This window comes from Eucyclogobius newberryi, unplaced genomic scaffold (assembly GCF_026437365.1).
Source record: "Eucyclogobius newberryi isolate DKJ021-1_F unplaced genomic scaffold, fEucNew1.0.hap1 SCAF_5, whole genome shotgun sequence".
NCBI lineage: Eukaryota > Metazoa > Chordata > Actinopteri > Gobiiformes > Gobiidae > Eucyclogobius > Eucyclogobius newberryi.
This window is the reverse complement of record NW_027316167.1, coordinates 5,104,308-5,123,348: the sequence shown is the minus strand read 5'-3', so window position 1 is coordinate 5,123,348 and position 19,041 is coordinate 5,104,308. Positions and strand designations below refer to the sequence as shown.

General features: G+C 42.6%; 2 protein-coding genes across 2 annotated transcripts; one reads left to right on the top strand and one right to left on the bottom strand.

Annotated features, from left to right (window-relative positions):
* Positions 1 to 9,195: 9,195 nt before the first annotated feature.
* On the bottom strand, positions 9,196 to 10,154 carry LOC140381428 (uncharacterized methyltransferase YdaC). Its single transcript, XM_072465490.1, has one exon. The coding sequence runs from the start codon at positions 10,048 to 10,050 to the stop codon at positions 9,424 to 9,426; it is 627 nt and encodes a 208-aa protein (XP_072321591.1). The 5' UTR covers positions 10,051 to 10,154; the 3' UTR covers positions 9,196 to 9,423.
* A 34-nt stretch (positions 10,155 to 10,188) lies between these two features.
* On the top strand, positions 10,189 to 18,371 carry apip (APAF1 interacting protein). Its single transcript, XM_072465489.1, has 8 exons — positions 10,189 to 10,234; positions 11,281 to 11,337; positions 11,428 to 11,528; positions 11,945 to 11,993; positions 12,195 to 12,312; positions 13,270 to 13,405; positions 16,610 to 16,777; positions 17,761 to 18,371. Exons 2-8 carry the CDS (start codon positions 11,281 to 11,283, stop codon positions 17,861 to 17,863), a joined length of 732 nt encoding a protein of 243 aa, XP_072321590.1. The 5' UTR covers positions 10,189 to 10,234; the 3' UTR covers positions 17,864 to 18,371.
* The last annotated feature ends 670 nt before the right edge of the window (positions 18,372 to 19,041 follow it).

Genomic DNA, 19,041 nt, shown 5'->3' with positions numbered 1-19,041 from the left:
AGATCTGTTCAACTCTAAGGTTAGATCTGTCCTACTCTAAGGTTAAATCTGTCCTACTCTAAGGTTAGATCTGTCCTACTCTAAGGTTAGATCTGTTCAACTCTAAGGTTAGATCTGTTCAACTCTAAGGTTAGATCTGTCCTACTCTAAGGTTAGATCTGTTCAACTCTAAGGTTAGATCTGTTCAACTCTAAGGTTAGATCTGTTCAACTCTAAGGTTAGATCTGTCCTACTCTAAGGTTAGATCTGTTCAACTCTAAGGTTAGATCTGTTCAACTCTAAGGTTAGATCTGTCCTACTCTAAGGTTAAATCTGTTCAACTCTAAGGTTAGATCTGTTCAACTCTAAGGTTAGATCTGTCCTACTCTAAGGTTAGATCTGTTCAACTCTAAGGCTAGATCTGTCCTACTCTAAGGTTAGATTTGTTCAACTCTAAGGTTAGATCTGTTCAACTCTAAGGTTAGATCTGTCCTACTCTAAGGTTAGATCTGTTTAACTCTAAGGTTAGATCTGTTGAACTCTAAGGTTAGATCTGTCCTACTCTAAGGTTAGATCTGTTCAACTCTAAGGTTAGATCTGTTCAACTCTAAGGTTAGATCTGTCCTACTCTAAGGTTAGATCTGTCCTAGTCTAAGGTTAGATCTGTTCAACTCTAAGGTTAGATCTGTCCTACTCTAAGGTTAGATCTGTTCAACTCTAAGGTTAGATCTGTCCTACTCTAAGGTTAGATCTGTCCTACTCTAAGGTTAGATCTGTTCAACTCTAAGGTTAGATCTGTCCTACTCTAAGGTTAAATCTGTCCTACTCTAAGGTTAGATCTGTCCTACTCTAAGGTTAGATCTGTTCAACTCTAAGGTTCAACTCTAAGGTTAGATCTGTTCAACTCTAAGGTTAGATCTGTCCTACTCTAAGGTTAGATCTGTCCTACTCTAAGGTTAGATCTGTTCAACTCTAAGGTTAGATCTGTCCTACTCTAAGGTTAGATCTGTTCAACTCTAAGGTTAGATCTGTCCTACTCTAAGGTTAAATCTGTTCAACTCTAAGGTTAGATATGTTCAACTCTAAGGTTAGATCTGTCCTACTCTAAGGTTAGATCTGTTCAACTCTAAGGTTAGATCTGTCCTACTCTAAGGTTAAATCTGTCCTACTCTAAGGTTAGATCTGTCCTACTCTAAGGTTAGATCTGTTCAACTCTAAGGTTCAACTCTAAGGTTAGATCTGTTCAACTCTAAGGTTAGATCTGTCCTACTCTAAGGTTAGATCTGTCCTACTCTAAGGTTAGATCTGTTCAACTCTAAGGTTAGATCTGTCCTACTCTAAGGTTAGATCTGTTCAACTCTAAGGTTAGATCTGTCCTACTCTAAGGTTAAATCTGTTCAACTCTAAGGTTAGATATGTTCAACTCTAAGGTTAGATCTGTCCTACTCTAAGGTTAGATCTGTTCAACTCTAAGGTTAGATCTGTCCTACTCTAAGGTTAGATCTGTCCAACTCTAAGGTTAGATCTGTTCAACTCTAAGGTTAGATCTGTTCAACTCTAAGGTTAGATCTGTCCTACTCTAAGGTTAGATCTGTCCTACTCTAAGGTTAGATCTGTTCAACTTTAAGGTTAGATCTGTTCAACTCTAAGGTTAGATCTGTCCTACTCTAAGGTTAGATCTGTCCTACTCTAAGGTTAGATCTGTCCCACTCTAAGGTTAGATCTGTTCAACTCTAAGGTTAGATCTGTTCAACTCTAAGGTTAGATCTGTCCTACTCTAAGGTTAGATCTGTTCAACTCTAAGGTTAGATCTGTCCTACTCTAAGGTTAGATCTGTCCAACTCTAAGGTTAGATCTGTCCAACTCTAAGGTTAGATCTGTTCAACTCTAAGGTTAGATCTGTTCAACTCTAAGGTTAGATCTGTTCAACTCTAAGGTTAGATCTGTCCTACTCTAAGGTTAGATCTGTTCAACTCTAAGGTTAGATCTGTCCTACTCTAAGGTTAGATCTGTTCAACTCTAAGGTTAGATCTGTCCAACTCTAAGGTTAGATCTGTCCTACTCTAAGGTTAGATCTGTTCAACTCTAAGGTCAGATCTGTTCAACTCTAAGGTTAGATCTGTCCTACTCTAAGGTTAGATCTGTCCTACTCTAAGGTTAGATCTGTTCAACTCTAAGGTTAGATCTGTCCTACTCTAAGGTTGGATCTGTCCTACTCTAAGGTTAGATCTGTCCTACTCTAAGGTTAGATCTGTCCTACTCTAAGGTTAGATCTGTTCAACTCTAAGGTTAGATCTGCCCTACTCTAAGGTTAGATCTGTCCAACTCTAAGGTTAGATCTGTTCAACTCTAAGGTTAGATCTGTTCAACTCTAAGGTTAGATCCGTCCTACTCTAAGGTTAGATCTGTTCAACTCTAAGGCTAGATCTGTTCAACTCTAAGGTTAGATCTGTCCTACTCTAAGGTTAGATCTGTCCTACTCTAAGGTTAGATCTGTCCAACTCTAAGGTTAGATCTGTTCAACTCTAAGGTTAGATCTGTCCTACTCTAAGGTTAGATCTGTTCAACTCTAAGGTTAGATCTGTCCTACTCTAAGGTTAGATCTGTTCAACTCTAAGGTTAGATCTGCCCTACTCTAAGGTTAGATCTGTCCAACTCTAAGGTTAGATCTGTTCAACTCTAAGGTTAGATCTGTTCAACTCTAAGGTTAGATCCGTCCTACTCTAAGGTTAGATCTGTTCAACTCTAAGGCTAGATCTGTTCAACTCTAAGGTTAGATCTGTCCTACTCTAAGGTTAGATCTGTCCTACTCTAAGGTTAGATCTGTCCAACTCTAAGGTTAGATCTGTTCAACTCTAAGGTTAGATCTGTCCTACTCTAAGGTTAGATCTGTTCAACTCTAAGGTTAGATCTGTCCAACTCTAAGGTTAGTGGTTTAATTCCAACTGTCGAACCAAAAGATTGTATATTATCTCGCCTCCCGATAAGGAGGTCATGGGTTCGATTCCCGAGCCAGACCTACATCACATGACCTCTAGGTGGAGCACTCCTGGTGTTACCATGGATACTCTCTGTGTTCTCCGGCTCCTCCCACTGTCCAAATACAGGCATGTGTTTGGTAAAACTGGCAACTCTAAATTAGACCTAGTGAATAAATGTGAGTAACTGTTTGTCTCTGTGTTAAACCTGCGACGAGCTGGCCCCTGTCCAGGGTGTGCCCCATGTAAGGCCCAAAGTCACAAAAGCCCTAACGGGAATAAGCAAATAAGGAATATTAACAGGACTGAGCCTTTATAGCAAACTCGATGCACCTGTGGGAAACCACCCTCTGCTGTTCTTCACAGGTCTGAACACCCCAAATAAACAAGACTGGCTATGGATACGACTCAGGAACGGGGCCACGATCAGTCACCTCCTCTACATGGATCCGCTGAACACTAAGAGCGAGCGAGACATGGACTCACTGATCCACACGACCAGGAGCTGCAGCGCTGACATTGGGATGTACTTCAGGATTAAGAAGTGTAGTTAGATGGAGGCAAAGAGAGGACGGTGGTCCACACAGAGGAGGTCTCACTCCCAGAAGGAACAATAGCAGACATTGAGGACGGTTACAAGTACCTGGGAATCCCACAGGGAAATGTCAACTTTGAAGAGGAAACAAGGAAAGTGGCAACAGTCAAATACCTACAACCAGTAAGACAAGTCCTCAGAAGCAGCTCAATGACAAGAACAGGCAATAAACAGCCACGCCCTGTTAGTGATCAGGAGCACTCAGGGCAGTGACCCCCAAACTGGAGGAGGGACCCTTAAGCCCCCTGTAGGACCCTATATATATATATATATATATATATATATATATATTGTCCAGCACCAGCACAACTCAACTCAAGGCATACAATCTAAAAGGTTGAAAAATGCTAAATGAGCGCTGCTAATGGTTATAGCCTATGTAGCTGTAGCATGCACTGTGCTTTTCTCAGGTGGTGATAATAGTATTTCTGTGGTGAACCAGTCGAACACTCGGCTCAGCTCTTGTTATCTCGGCCTGTGTCATCAGAGGTATATCACTCCTTACAGCGGAAGCAGAGTCAGACTGGACAGGGCTACACACAAGAACGCACACACACTCACAATTAGTTCATTGTAAAAAATGCAATATTGATCTAAAAGAGCTTAATAATAGAAACAGGACCTTTGACTTTAAAAGCTAATTCAGATCGTCCTTAAGCCTGAGAACAGGAAGGGAAAGTTCTTTCTTCAAAATGATGGTATATTTTAATATCCAGACCTCAAACGATGATGAGCCTGTTACAACACTTCCCATCTGTAAAGTGCAGCACATGTTACAGTGTTTCCTGCGCGAGGTGTGACGAGGCGGATGCGTCATGGCCCTGGGGCGCTCTGGCACCCGCTGAAGGGTGAAGAGAGTGTGTGGGTGAGGCCTGTCCCGACCCGCACAACACTCCTTCCTCCTCTCTCCCTGACATGTGGAAACTTACCCTGTGGCTCATGACGTCAGCTTCAAACGAGAGCGAGCGCAGGAGAAAGGAGCGGTTACTTTGTGTGTTAGTCATGTTGTAGCAGACATTAGCAACAGTCAGTAACAAAGGCCTTCAATGACTCTATTACACATAAAGACGCGCTTTTTTTTAATTCAACAGGCTCTTCAGCCTCTCACCATCACCACTAATGTCTAGACTATTTCCTTAAAGGTACTTTATGTCACTTTTCTGCTATTTGTAAGTTATTGCTTTCCCTGGAATTAGGACGACCAGATGAAAACCAACAAGTGCAGGACAAAACCTTTGTTTAAGTGGGACGAAGCGTGAGATGGCTGAAAAAACAAAACTAAATCTTACTGACTTATGTGCTCTGGTCCATGGTGGGGCACAGTTCATCTAGGTCTATTTGTGAAACTATATGTGCTACTTTAGGAATGGAAAGTTTCCTTTTTTATGTAAACCATTTTTTGGGGGATTTATTTACTCAAAAGGAACAGCGTCGATGTAATCCCTCATTCTTTGGAACAGTGCATATTAATGAACATAGATTATGAATTATGCCAGACCTGGTTCCTCTTGAGCCAGGGGTGGAAAACTGCGGCCCGCGGGCCACATGTGTGCCCGTTTGTCTTTATAATCCGGCCCACCAAACAGGCATCTGTCTGCACTTGTATCCTTAATAAATATGACGTGAAATGAATGAAATCATAGATTCAATAGCCTGTATTTGACAGAAAAGTGATATTTTCTTTGATATTTAATTAAGAAAATAAAATTCACACCGGCCCTCCGCTACTTGCCTGGATTCGAATATGGCCCTTGAAGGAAAATAATTGCTCACCCCTGTCTTGACCCAATGTTTGAGATCGTCTCTGAGAGCGGCTGATGCTGTCTGGAGCAGAAGCTCTGTCACTTGTTCCAGTCATAAACACTGTGTAAACATTTAGAAATGAAACAAGCCTAATTTGAATGTTTTTAAATGGTCAAAACTTAGACTGACAAAGACATATGATATGTCATATGAGCAAAGATGAAATGAGTAAGGTTTGTATCTAATATTTTTAAGACTCTTTTTTTTTTATAACGATTAAATTGGTTTTAAGGCATTTAACATTCCCCGTATATATTTAGTATTTTTTGTGTGTGATCCGATTATACAATTATAAGCTAAATTAACTTTATAAAGCGTTTAACCTATACTCAGGTCTACACATACTCAGGTCTACACGTACTCAGGTCTACACGTACTCAGGTCTACACGTACTCAGGTCTACACATACTCAGGTCTACACGTACTCAGGTCTACACATACTCAGGTCTACACGTACTCAGGTCTACACATACTCAGGTCTACACGTACTCAGGTCTACAGGTCTACACGTACTCAGGTCTACACATACTCAGGTCTACACGTACTTAGGTCTACACGTACTCAGGTCTACACGTACTTAGGTCTACACGTACTCAGGTCTACACGTACTCAGGTCTACACGTACTCAGGTCTACACGTACTCAGGTCTACTCAGGTCTACACATACTAAGGTCTACACATACTCAGGTCTACACATACTCAGGTCTACACGTACTCAGGTCTACACGTACTCAGGTCTACACATACTCAGGTCTACACATACTAAGGTCTACACATACTCAGGTCTACACGTACTCAGGTCTACACGTACTCAGGTCTACACGTACTCAGGTCTACACATACTCAGGTCTACACATACTAAGGTCTACACGTACTCAGGTCTACACGTACTCAGGTCTACACGTACTCAGGTCTACACGTACTCAGGTCTACACATACTCAGGTCTACACGTACTCAGGTCTACAGGTCTACACGTACTCAGGTCTACACGTACTCAGGTCTACACGTACTCAGGTCTACACGTACTCAGGTCTACAGGTCTACACGTACTCAGGTCTACACGTACTCAGGTCTACACGTACTCAGGTCTACACGTACTCAGGTCTACAGGTCTACACGTACTCAGGTCTACACGTACTCAGGTCTACACGTACTCAGGTCTACAGGTCTACACGTACTCAGGTCTACACGTACTCAGGTCTACACGTACTCAGGTCTACACGTACTCAGGTCTACACGTACTCAGGTCTACACGTACTTAGGTCTACACGTACTCAGGTCTACACGTACTCAGGTCTACACGTACTCAGGTCTACACGTACTCAGGTCTACTCATACTCAGGTCTACTCAGGTCTACACATACTAAGGTCTACACGTACTCAGGTCTACACGTACTCAGGTCTACACGTACTCAGGTCTACACGTACTCAGGTCTACACATACTCAGGTCTACACGTACTTAGGTCTACACGTACTCAGGTCTACACGTACTTAGGTCTACACATACTCAGGTCTACACGTACTCAGGTCTACACGTACTCAGGTCTACACGTACTCAGGTCTACTCAGGTCTACACATACTAAGGTCTACACGTACTCAGGTCTACTCAGGTCTACACATACTAAGGTCTACACGTACTCAGGTCTACTCAGGTCTACACATACTAAGGTCTACACATACTCAGGTCTACACGTACTCAGGTCTACAGGTCTACACGTACTCAGGTCTACACGTACTCAGGTCTACACGTACTCAGGTCTACACGTACTCAGGTCTACACGTACTCAGGTCTACACGTACTCAGGTCTACACGTACTTAGGTCTACACGTACTCAGGTCTACACGTACTCAGGTCTACACGTACTCAGGTCTACACGTACTCAGGTCTACACGTACTTAGGTCTACACGTACTCAGGTCTACACGTACTCAGGTCTACACGTACTCAGGTCTACACGTACTCAGGTCTACTCATACTCAGGTCTACTCAGGTCTACACATACTAAGGTCTACACGTACTCAGGTCTACACGTACTCAGGTCTACACGTACTCAGGTCTACACGTACTCAGGTCTACACATACTCAGGTCTACACGTACTTAGGTCTACACGTACTCAGGTCTACTCATACTCAGGTCTACTCAGGTCTACACATACTAAGGTCTACACGTACTCAGGTCTACTCAGGTCTACACATACTAAGGTCTACACATACTCAGGTCTACACGTACTCAGGTCTACTCAGGTCTACACATACTAAGGTCTACACGTACTCAGGTCTACACGTACTCAGGTCTACACGTACTCAGGTCTACACGTACTCAGGTCTACACGTACTCAGGTCTACTCAGGTCTACACATACTAAGGTCTACACGTACTCAGGTCTACACGTACTCAGGTCTACACGTACTCAGGTCTACACATACTCAGGTCTACACGTACTCAGGTCTACACGTACTCAGGTCTACACGTACTCAGGTCTACACATACTCAGGTCTACACGTACTCAGGTCTACACGTACTCAGGTCTACACGTACTTAGGTCTACACATACTAAGGTCTACACATACTCAGGTCTACACATACTCAGGTCTACACATACTCAGGTCTACACGTACTCAGGTCTACACGTACTTAGGTCTACACATACTCAGGTCTACACATACTCAGGTCTACACATACTCAGGTCTACACGTACTCAGGTCTACACGTACTTAGGTCTACACGTACTCAGTATCAGGAAGCCACTTTAAAAAATGTAAATGACAATCCACAGGACGAACTATAAATGGACCCGTGTCTATTACAGGTTCAATATTGCAGTTTACCATAAACTAAATGTAACATTTTTATTGATGTTACTGTTCAATACTGAACGATCACCAGGCTCAGCTCTTACGATGAGTCACATGTGACACATGTGTAACGTGTCTGGGCCTGTGTCGCTCTGACACACGGATCAAGTTCCTTCACAGGACAAATCACAGCCTTGAGCTCCACATACATAGATACGTTAATGCAAATACCCTTTAAATGCAAATATGTCAGAAGCAGAGGAACATGTCCATTAGAGCATGCATATTGAAATAACATATGCACCATCATGTTTTGGCCCCTGGTGCTCTGCTTTCCCACCTGAAGAGCTGTGCCACTAACAGGAATGTGAGCGTGAAGGTTTTTACATCGGAAAAGCAAAAAGGAGACTTAAAGACGAACAAACATGCCATTTGAAACCAAAATGAGCCTCAGTATATATTCTTCTTCTGCAGTGTTTTATGTCATTAGAGTGTAGTAAGTGCAGTTGATTAGAGCTTCAGGAGGGAAAGCTTTGAGTCGAGAGCCTATGGAGGAAACACAGGCTCAGGCCCCTCTGTCTCCTGCACTTTGTGATTTATTCTTTTGTAAAACTACAGCTGCGTTGATAATGGTCATGGCAAACACACAAAAAATAAATAGGATACAACAATTAGTTCAATTATCGGAGTAAACAATAATTAATTACAACATTTTGATCAGATGCTATTGATTTTCACAACGCCCCATAGCAACTATAACACCAGCACTTTCATTGGCCCTGACGTTCTAACGGTCTACTGCCCTCTTCTGGCTCCTTTAGGAAACGTTTTGTCAAGCTACATTAAGCATCTTTACAAAATCACATAATAAATGTACTTAAAAAAAAACAAACATTGTAAATCATTTAATTTAACTTATTAATATTGTATGTAAATTATACATACAATTTTACCTTCCCAAAAAAATTAAACATACATATGTAGCATCAATTAACTATTTTATCATAGTACGCTTTATTCCGTGGTAATGATTAAAAAGCACAATGAAAAAACTCTTTATTTATATATTTCTCGAGAATCAGAATGATACATTCAAACATTTTTATTTTGTTTCAGTATTACAATTATTGCGGTGCTTTAATCCTATATCTGTTTAGCACAGTAATCACGTGTAAATGTAGAGTTTCTGATTTGCTGGATTTGTGGATCAATGTTTCCATCTTCAGTTCTCTGGAGCAGACATCCTGAGTCAGATGAGTTTGATTTCTGTTCATTTTGAAGCAGTGGCGTAGATCGCCTGAAACGTTATGTTTTCAGCGCGCGCGTCTTCCATCCTGACGTCAGTGAATCCAGAGTCGCTCAGAGCGGACATGTACACTTCCGGTCGCCACTTATCTTTGGGCAGCGCTTGTTTGGAAGCCAAAAGAGACACATTCTCCAGCCTCAGCGTGGTCACCATCAAGGCCCCTGGTTTCATCACGCGGTGCAACTCCGAGGCCCCCTTCCTCTGGTCAGGCCAGAAGTAGTAGCAGTTACAGTGGAAGACTCTGTCCACCGTGTTGTCCGCCAGAGGCATGGCTGCGACGTCACAGAGGTGGAGCCGCACTTTCCCGCTGGCGACATGCTCCTTCAGAAGCTTTTTGGCTTTGTTGTGCATTAACTCGGAGTAGTCGACCCCCAGAAGTGTCCCGTGTGTCAGCAGTTTGGCCGCGGACCGCAGGCCGAGCCCAGGGCCGTGTCCCACTTCCAGCACAGTGTCCCCGGGCTGAATGCCACAGAGCTGCACCGCGTTCTCCTCCAGGACTCTGTTCTTCCTTATGAAGAACCTGGTGACCAACCAGCCTCCCACGCCCCAGGTGGGACGTCCCAGCTGCTGACTGAGCTTCTCTGCCCACATGTTCACCTGCCCATGGAGCTATTATTATGCTCGTGCCTTTTGCACTTTGTCCTCTCTTCCGCTCCTCTCATGGTTCCTCCTCCGCGCTGGTGTTTGTTTCTGGGACGCACACACGCGGACGTCGCTTGCTGATGACGTGGCTGTGTTTTGGTTCCGACTGTGGCCGCGATTTCCATCATAAAAAGTGAGTACAGCTCATTTACGTCCTATTTTTAGACTGATATTGCAGCTTTGGGTATGTAAAAGGTAAAAAGCCACTACTGTAATTGTAGGCACATGCTGGAGTTTGAGATGAAAACGGAGTTAGACAATATATAAACGGGAGAAGTAATTAGCCTGTGTGCTAACTGAGCAGCAACATGTGACTCTAGAGCTTTTATGCTCATGTGGGTAATTAAAACACCCATGTTTTGTATCAAATTAGTCTTAGAAGTAGTGTTGTCAAAAGTATCGAAATCAAATGCTAAAAGTCACACAAACAGGACAATGTGCGACCTTTCCTGAACAGTTTTAGAGTCATTACACAAACACAAAGTACTAGTGTTTGTGTTGAAAATCACATTCTATTATCATTACTGCTATTCATTAGTATTGATAATGAGTTGGAAATTTGAGTAAAAATTAGTAAAATTAACTGGTTCGTCCTTTTTTGACCTCTGCTTTTCTTAACTATTTTTTCTTCTGAACAGCTGATTCATCCATGAATTAGGGGTATTTATACCTCAATATATCAATATTGCGATATATTGTGATGAACATCTTGGCAATACGTGTATCGATACAGCGATGGGTATCGTTTTACGCTTAAAACAACATAAAGTCATTTGAAAGTTCCGAGATCTACAGTTCTGAACCTACAGACGGCTGAATCTGTGGAGCTGAAAATGTGACTTCATCGTAGGACAGTTGTATTCTGATATTGAGGACAGTGTGAACATGAAATTCTACTGCATTTTGTTATTCTACTTAATCAAAACATAAGGTTTAAGGGATCTACATCAATCAGGACGTGTATCGTATCAAGTTCTGTGTATTGTGATACGTATTGTATCGTGAGGTAGCCCACCATGAACATTGTCATTAAGCTGGGTTTATATGTAAACATATTTGTTTTTCATGAACTCTAAATTATTTTCTGTATTTTATGTTTTTCTTTTTTTTGCCCCCAGATGTATCCACATTAAGGCAATTTGTGTTTTGTTAGTTCATTTTTGTATTTTATCTTGACAGATGTCATCCTTGTGTGGGACAAGTGAATTTTGTGACACGGCTGCCACAAAGGAGCAGGTCAGTGGCTCCAGCACATTTAAAACAATATATCATATAGATGTATAATATATGTGTGAGCATGTTACTGTCTGTTGTTGGGTGCTGCAGGACGGAGAGCACCCACGGGTCCTGATCCCTGAGCTGTGCCGACTCTTCTACCAGCTGGGATGGGTCACGGGCACCGGCGGAGGCATCAGTCTCAGGAAAGGGTCAGGACATGCCATCTCTGTTCTTTTTATTTTACTTTTTGTACAATTGTATGTCTTTACCAACTTAAGAGGGAAAAATGACTGATTAGGTTTTGATTTTTGTAGTAACTCTTAGATAAATGGACACCAGACTTGACCAAGTTACAATATTAGTATTATTTACCTTTTTTGTGTGTGAAACATCATACGCATATTATTATTTGAGTTATTTGACTATCATTTGAGTTATCAGTTTTGATGCATAGTAAACAATATATAAATCTAGAACACAGTTGTTTGATGTTTTTTTATGTACATTTTTTTATTGTCACAGAACACCTCAATAACAGCATCAGTAACACATCAGTACCTTCACTAAAATACGTTTTAGCAATTATAGTATTAATTGGTGTCATTAATTTCTACACGTTTTCCAGAGAGCACATCTATGTCGCTCCCTCAGGCGTTCAAAAGGAGAGAATACAGGTGAGAACAATACTGACCATATCGGGGACATCATTTGGACATAAAATATATCTATGGTAATAATAATAATAATACAATGACGATATACTATTAGAAAGCGATACACTCTTAGCTGTAACTCGTGCATTAAAATATGTCCTTGTACTGTATAGTGTGTCAGTCGTTCACAGATCCGTGGGACTGACGCGGTGTCTCTTTCAGCCCGAGGACATGTTTGTGTGTGACCTGCTGGAGCGAGACATCAGCTGTCCTCCGGAGTGGAAGAGCCTCACCAAGAGTCAGTGCACTCCTCTCTTCATGAACGCGTACACTATGAGAGGTACGGCTGCCGGACACTCTGTAAAGTCCCGTGTGAACGAGGGGGAAATGTGGGGATCCGTGACGGTGTTTTAGAGCATTTAAAGATCAGTCTCCGTGACGATATTATTGCTTGAAAGGTCTGAAATACCCCGAAAAACAGCCTCCTACTGTGAGCTGCTTGTCTCTGTGGAGATGGATAAGTTTAGCGCCATTCTGTGGAACCTTCCAGCCTAATCAATAATATCTCCATGGAGACGAGACCTTCATATATTGTAGTGGTAATGTAAGGTAAGGCAAACTTTATTGGCCTTGTATGTCCTTCAATGCTGCTGAGAGCGTCGTCAGGAGCAGTGGCTTGGTCCAGATTACTTTTGTCGGAGGACTTTACATATTGTGCATGTTTTATGTATGTTTTATATTATATATTTTTAAAACTATGATGAATTGTTTATGATTTCTTCAGGAGACATTTGAATAACGGCTCTTTGGACTTTAGGATTGAAAAGTGGAATGTTGTGAAAAGTTTTTTTTCTATTCAACATGAATATCTTGACTATAAGTTGCATCTTTTTTCATAGTTTTGGCCGGGGTGCGACTTATACTTATATTCATACTTATATACTTATACTCCGGAGCGACTTATATGTAATATTATTTGTTATTTTCACACTTGCAACCGCATTTCATACTCCAGTGCGACTTATATATGTTTTTCTTCTTCTCTATTATTTTTGGCTGGTGCGACTTATACTCTGGAAAATACGGTACTTTTGTTCAACAATTTTTTTTGAAATTTTATTCATAGTTTGAGATTACATCATTTTTTAATTCAGTTTTAGTCTGCAAAGCAAGAAACATATGACATTGATGAAAACAATATTTCAGTCAAATGAAATGAACATAAATAGTGAAATTCTGGTGGTTATTGTGTTCATAATGAGGCTCCGTTAGTCTGAGCGGGTGTTTTGTCCGTCAGAGGCCCAGGCCGTGATCCACACTCACTCCAAGGCAGCGGTTCTGGCCACTCTGCTGTTCCCGGGCAGAGAGTTCCGTATCACACACCAGGAGATGATCAAGGGGATCCGCAGGGGCACGTCCAGAACCAACTACAGGTACAAGCTCCGCCCTCTGTGCCCAGCTCTCACAGACATTTGGCACATCGTTCATATTCACATGCATTTTCAGCCGCGTGCACCGCTTTAGAACGACTTTTTTCAGACCGTAAAGTGAAACTGGCGCGAACCACCCGAGCACAGTTAATCCTAGCGCTGCTTATGGCTATTACTTTCGAGTATATGATAGATGAATAGCTTTATCATCAGATACTGACCGCTCGCAGCAGCCCGATTTTGTCACGACGAGCTGCTTTTACAATACACTTTATGTGGGGGAAATTGTATCTACTCAGACACAAATAAAGCCAAGCACCACACCTTTAAATGATACGTATTTCTTGTGCCTAACTTTCAGAATGTTTTCACTTTTGAATCGTTCTGTTGTCTATTCTTTGTAAATGCCAGAATGTGCACCTTTTTATGTAGGAATAAATTCACAGTTTACCTCATTTATCACTAATAAAAGTTCTGAAACGTGTAGCCACAAACTGACGGCGCCTCCTTTTTATAGTCAGCCAAAAGCTAATCAAGAGATCTCCTGATAAATGTTGTGCCCGTGCTTGTTCCTCTGTGATCCACTTTCTTCATACTTAAGTCCTCTCACCTCATTGTCTCCCACGCTCACCGACTGGTCCCGTCATGTTCAGATCCACATGTGAGGCTTTTTGTGGATCAGTTCAGAACACACCTTTGTATCATTTTCAGCCTTTCACAAGCAGTTCTTAAATCAAGATCTAATCTATTTGAGTCGTTAGTCACGGTTCGTTACTCGTGGATACCGTCGCCCACAGTTTGCCAAGAACACTGACCCTGGAGCTGTAAAACGTTGCCTTCTTTGGCGTTCTGCGATTAGGGTTGTGCAGCCGATCGCATTTTGAATCGAGAGTGAGATTTGGCCGTTTCTAGTAGTCAATGATCAGCCTCAACTGTCAGTAAAATGTTTGTTCTGGAGCAGAGTTCAGGCTGTGGAGGAAGAAATCTGACTGTTTTTTGGTTGAAAGAAAATGAACATTTGAAAGACAATTTTTAATAGCAAGAAATGATGATGATCCCTAACCGTGAGCGTGTGATGGGGCAATATAAAATCAAACTGTGACGTGACTGTGTGTGTGACTTAAATGTATATCTACAGGTGAATGCATAACATGAATATATCACACAAAAGCACAGATACATCACCTTAATATCCTTATTTACAACATCACTTTGCACATTTCAAAAATAGATAATCAGCACTTTTTGTGGAATTTTTTTACTATAATCGATCCACTCAATGTTCCAAATATGTATTATCTAAATTCCTAAGTGTTGCGCACGTCTAATATATCTTTCTTTTTTGCGGTATTCTGATGATATAAGTTAAAATGTGTCCTGGTTAAGGTTCAAGTGTCACACAAAATGTGAATGGACCATAAGCAACAATACCTTCTGTCTGATAATGCTTTTTTATTGCCAGAGGGAAACCATGGGCTGAATTAGAGCTGTGGCCCGTCTCATCACTTTAAAAAGATGTTCAGCATTAAACGTTTTGAGAATGTTTTATAGAGGAACTGGACTTTGGGCGCAGGAGTCCTTCTCTGCGCTGCACTGAGTGAAAACACTCTCTAAACACGTCACGCAGCCCATCAAAATCTTTAACCAAAGTTAGATGAACTCAACACTACCTTAGATGAAACTACATTTTAACCAAAGTTAGAAGTTAGATGAACTCTACTCTCATTTTGCAATTCTCCAAAACACCAATTGCAATAATATCCACTTTGTCTTATTAAAAACAAATGTAATGGTTTTTGAGAACATAAACAATAAAAGTAGCCGCTTCACACAAAATAGTGGAATTCTCTTCCTCAAGAGTCGATCTCGATTAAAATGAGATCAATTGCACAGGTCTAAAGCAGCTTTAAGCCCAAACATGTTCACTCTGCTGTTCTCTACCTGCGTCTCCTATTGGTCCACCTCTTTCATGTGTGAGTGACAGACAATGTGGTCAGAGTCGAACCGAAATTGGCCTCTTTGTATTCAACTAGTCGATAAAGATTAAGGGCTGTATTTTCCCCTCCCAATCTTAGCAGTAACAGGAGCTTTGGCCAGGGGGCGGGTCCAGGCTACCTTCATGTCCTTAATGCTGGTATAAAGGGGCTGGAGGGGGAGGTGCCAGTCCATATATGGTGATAGTGTTTGATCTAATGACTGATAATTGTGTTATTCAAAAGCAGCGCGTGTGGGAGATGTTTGCGGTCATGCCTCATTCACAATGAAAGAAGTGAGCAGTTCACAGCAGAGGAAGAACATTCATCCTTGTCTGATTCCATCTACGGATTTTTTACTTCACAATAAAATCTTTTGTTTTGATTGACAAGACAAAATACTGTTTGAGTTCCCAAAATGTGTTACCAAATTTGAACAATCCTCAGCAGGGATCAGTTATTTCAGCTGTATTTGTTTAGCGCAGCGTGGAGAGCTCGCGTTCACCCTTTGGGAATGGCGCACAAGTCCGTGTGTTTTTTCCCAATCCGTCCGGATGAAACTGAAAGTGAAACGAGTCGTCGAGCAGAGAATGTGGCACAGTCCACACACACATCGTATGAACTCCACTTGTGATCCATAAACGAGGGCAGACGGCAGCAGAGGATCCTGGAGTGCACCCTCCCAGACTGCTGAGATGACCCGCATTATGTGGTGCCCGGCCTCCGAGCCCCCGGCCTCCGAGCCCCCGGCCTCCGAGCCCCCGGCCTCCGAGCCCCCAGCCTCCAGGCCCCCTGTGATGGTTGTCTCCCAGTGCAGAGAGCCAGGTTTACAAGCAGAAATGTGATGTGCTGCATGGACTGTGGATGTTTTTAAGGGCTCTGGTTTAGAAGTTTAATAGTTATGATTCTGGCCCTTCACAGAACGCACCTGACCACACCCTCAAGTTGCTTCACTCCACATCATACTTTATCATGATTGTTGTGGAGGCCGCTCTCACATTTGGTGTGTGCTGAGGGGGTCGCTGAGGGGGTCGCTGAGGGGTCGATGAGGGGTCGCTGAGTGGTTGCTGAGGGGGTCGCTGAGGGGTCGCTGAGGGGTCGCTGAGGGGTCGCTGAGTGGTTGCTGAGGGGGTCGCTGAGGGGTCGCTGAGGGGTTGCTGAGGGGTCACTGAGGGGGTCGCTGAGGGGGTCGCTGAGGGGTCGTGGAGGCCGCTCTCACATGTTTTGTGTCCAGATATGATGACCTGCTGGTGGTGCCCATCATTGAGAACACCCCAGAGGAGAAGGACCTGAAGGAGCGCATGGCCCGAGCGATGGAAGAGTACCCCGAGTCCTGCGCGGTCCTGGTGCGGCGCCACGGGGTCTACGTGTGGGGAGAGTCCTGGCAGAAGGCTAAGACCATGTACGGTGACTAGGAGTGTAAACTGAGGCTACACAAATCTAAAAATGAACCTTCAGAGGATAATTCAAACCCTCCCAAACCTGAACCTAGTCTTTATAATCCGGCCCGCTCGAATATGGCCCTCGGAGGAAAATAATTGCCCACCCCTGCTCTAGCACGTCCTCTAGCACGTCCTCTAGCACATCCTCTAGCACATCCTCTAGAGCAGGGGTGGGCAATTATTTTTCTCCGAGGGCCATATTCGAATCCAAGCAAGTATTGGAGGACCGGCCCGCGATCATTGGTGTGAAAAAAGTAAAATCCCCAAAATTAAATATCAAATAAAATATCACTTTTCTGTCAAATATAGGCTATTGAATCTATTATTTAAGTAATTTCATGTCATATTTATTAAGGATACAAGTGCAGACAGATGCCTGAGGGCAAAAAAGGATTTAAAAAAAAAAATATTACTTGGACAAGCTTGGCGGACCGGATTGAAAGGCCCGGCGGCCCGGATGTGGCCCGTGGGCCGTAGTTTGCCCACCCCTGCTCTACACGTCCTCTAGCACATCCTCTAGCACATTAGCACATCCTCTAGCACATTAGCACATCCTCTAGCACATCCTCTAGCACATCCTCTAGCACATTAGCACATCCTCTAGCACATTAGCACATTAGCACATCATCTAGCACATTAGCACATCCTCTAGCACATTAGCACATCATCTAGCACATTAGTGCATCCTCTAGCACATCCTCTAGCACATCCTCTAGCACATTAGCACATCCTCTAGCACATTAGCACATCATCTAGCACATTAGCACATCCTCTAGCACATTAGCACATCATCTAGCACATTAGTGCATCCTCTAGCACATCCTCTAGCACATCCTCTAGCACATCCTCTAGCACATTAGCACATCCTCTAGAATGCCTGTGAGGTAACGTTGTTGAAAATGGCTCCCTGTGATTGGCTGGTCCTGTGTTGCTGTGTGCTCAGGTGTGAATGCTACGATTACCTGTTCGACGTGGCCGTGGAGATGAAGAGGTATGGCCTGGACCCCGCAGCCCCGCCCTCTGAGGAGGAGAAGGGCATTGTCTGACGCTGCCGTCCCTGCTGCTTACCCACAATGCCACAGCAGCGCGGCCTTCTGGGAGAACGGGCTGTAATCACGAGCCTTTGACTGTGATGAGGGGCCGTGTGAAGGATCCAAGGGAAAAGTGGAGTCTGTGAGCCTGTTCACTCGAGGAGGTCCAAACTCATACTGCAGTAAACCTGGGACATGTCGGGCCATTTATACATCCACCAAAAAGTACTTCCGCTAGATATCATTTGAAAATACTTCCAAGCCATTTATATTTACTTATCTTTTTGTGATGGAGGGTCCGGCTTGTCTCCATGGAGATGTTATTGCTTTATTTGGAATGTATGTATGTTGAAGAAGTGCTACATTTGGTGACCTAAGTAAATGTATCACATACAAATGTACTTAAAGGCACAGTATGTAACATTCTGGAGGTGGAAAGTGTTCTGCATGATTCATGGAAAAATAATGTTAAAACCTCTTCTGAACATTCTCACTCACTGTGAAGACACAGGTTTGTAATATATTTAAGTTCAGTAAAACTTCCAAAAGGAAAAGAAAAAACAACGTCTTTTGTTTTTGAACTGATACTGAGCCTTTAATACAGAAGTACCTCTTATAAACCGTGCTTTGCCATGAAAGTGCTAAAACAAAATAAATCCTCAGTCTCTAAATATCTGATCTCAAATATAGTGAAGTAAAAGTAAAGAAAGTATCACTCTCCACCACTGTCCATCTTTTTTCTAACATATATATACATATTTTTTTCCAGTTAGTTGTTTTTATTGCTCAGGCACCTCCCTGTCTCCATGGAGACGGATGTTTCATGCCATACGGTGGAACATTCCTGGCGAAATGTTAAAATCTCCATGGAGACGAGCAGGTGGTGGACGCTCCATGTGCTCTTTTCAAATAATAACTTTAATGTATGTTTTTGAATAGTATAATATTTCACACAAAAGTAATGAAGTGGTGAGTTTATATTTTGTGAGTATTTATAAGTTTCCTACTACAAAGCACAACTTCAGGTACTTTTTTTTTTGAAGAAGAAAAGAAACAACGATTCATGGTCTTACAGTTGTGAAAAACCATCAGTACTTTTACTGTGACTCTTCTACTTCCTGCTGATCGGGGCCGTTTTGTCTCCCGAGAGCGTCCCACTCGTGTCCCGGCTGAGACAAAACCGCTAACAAAGG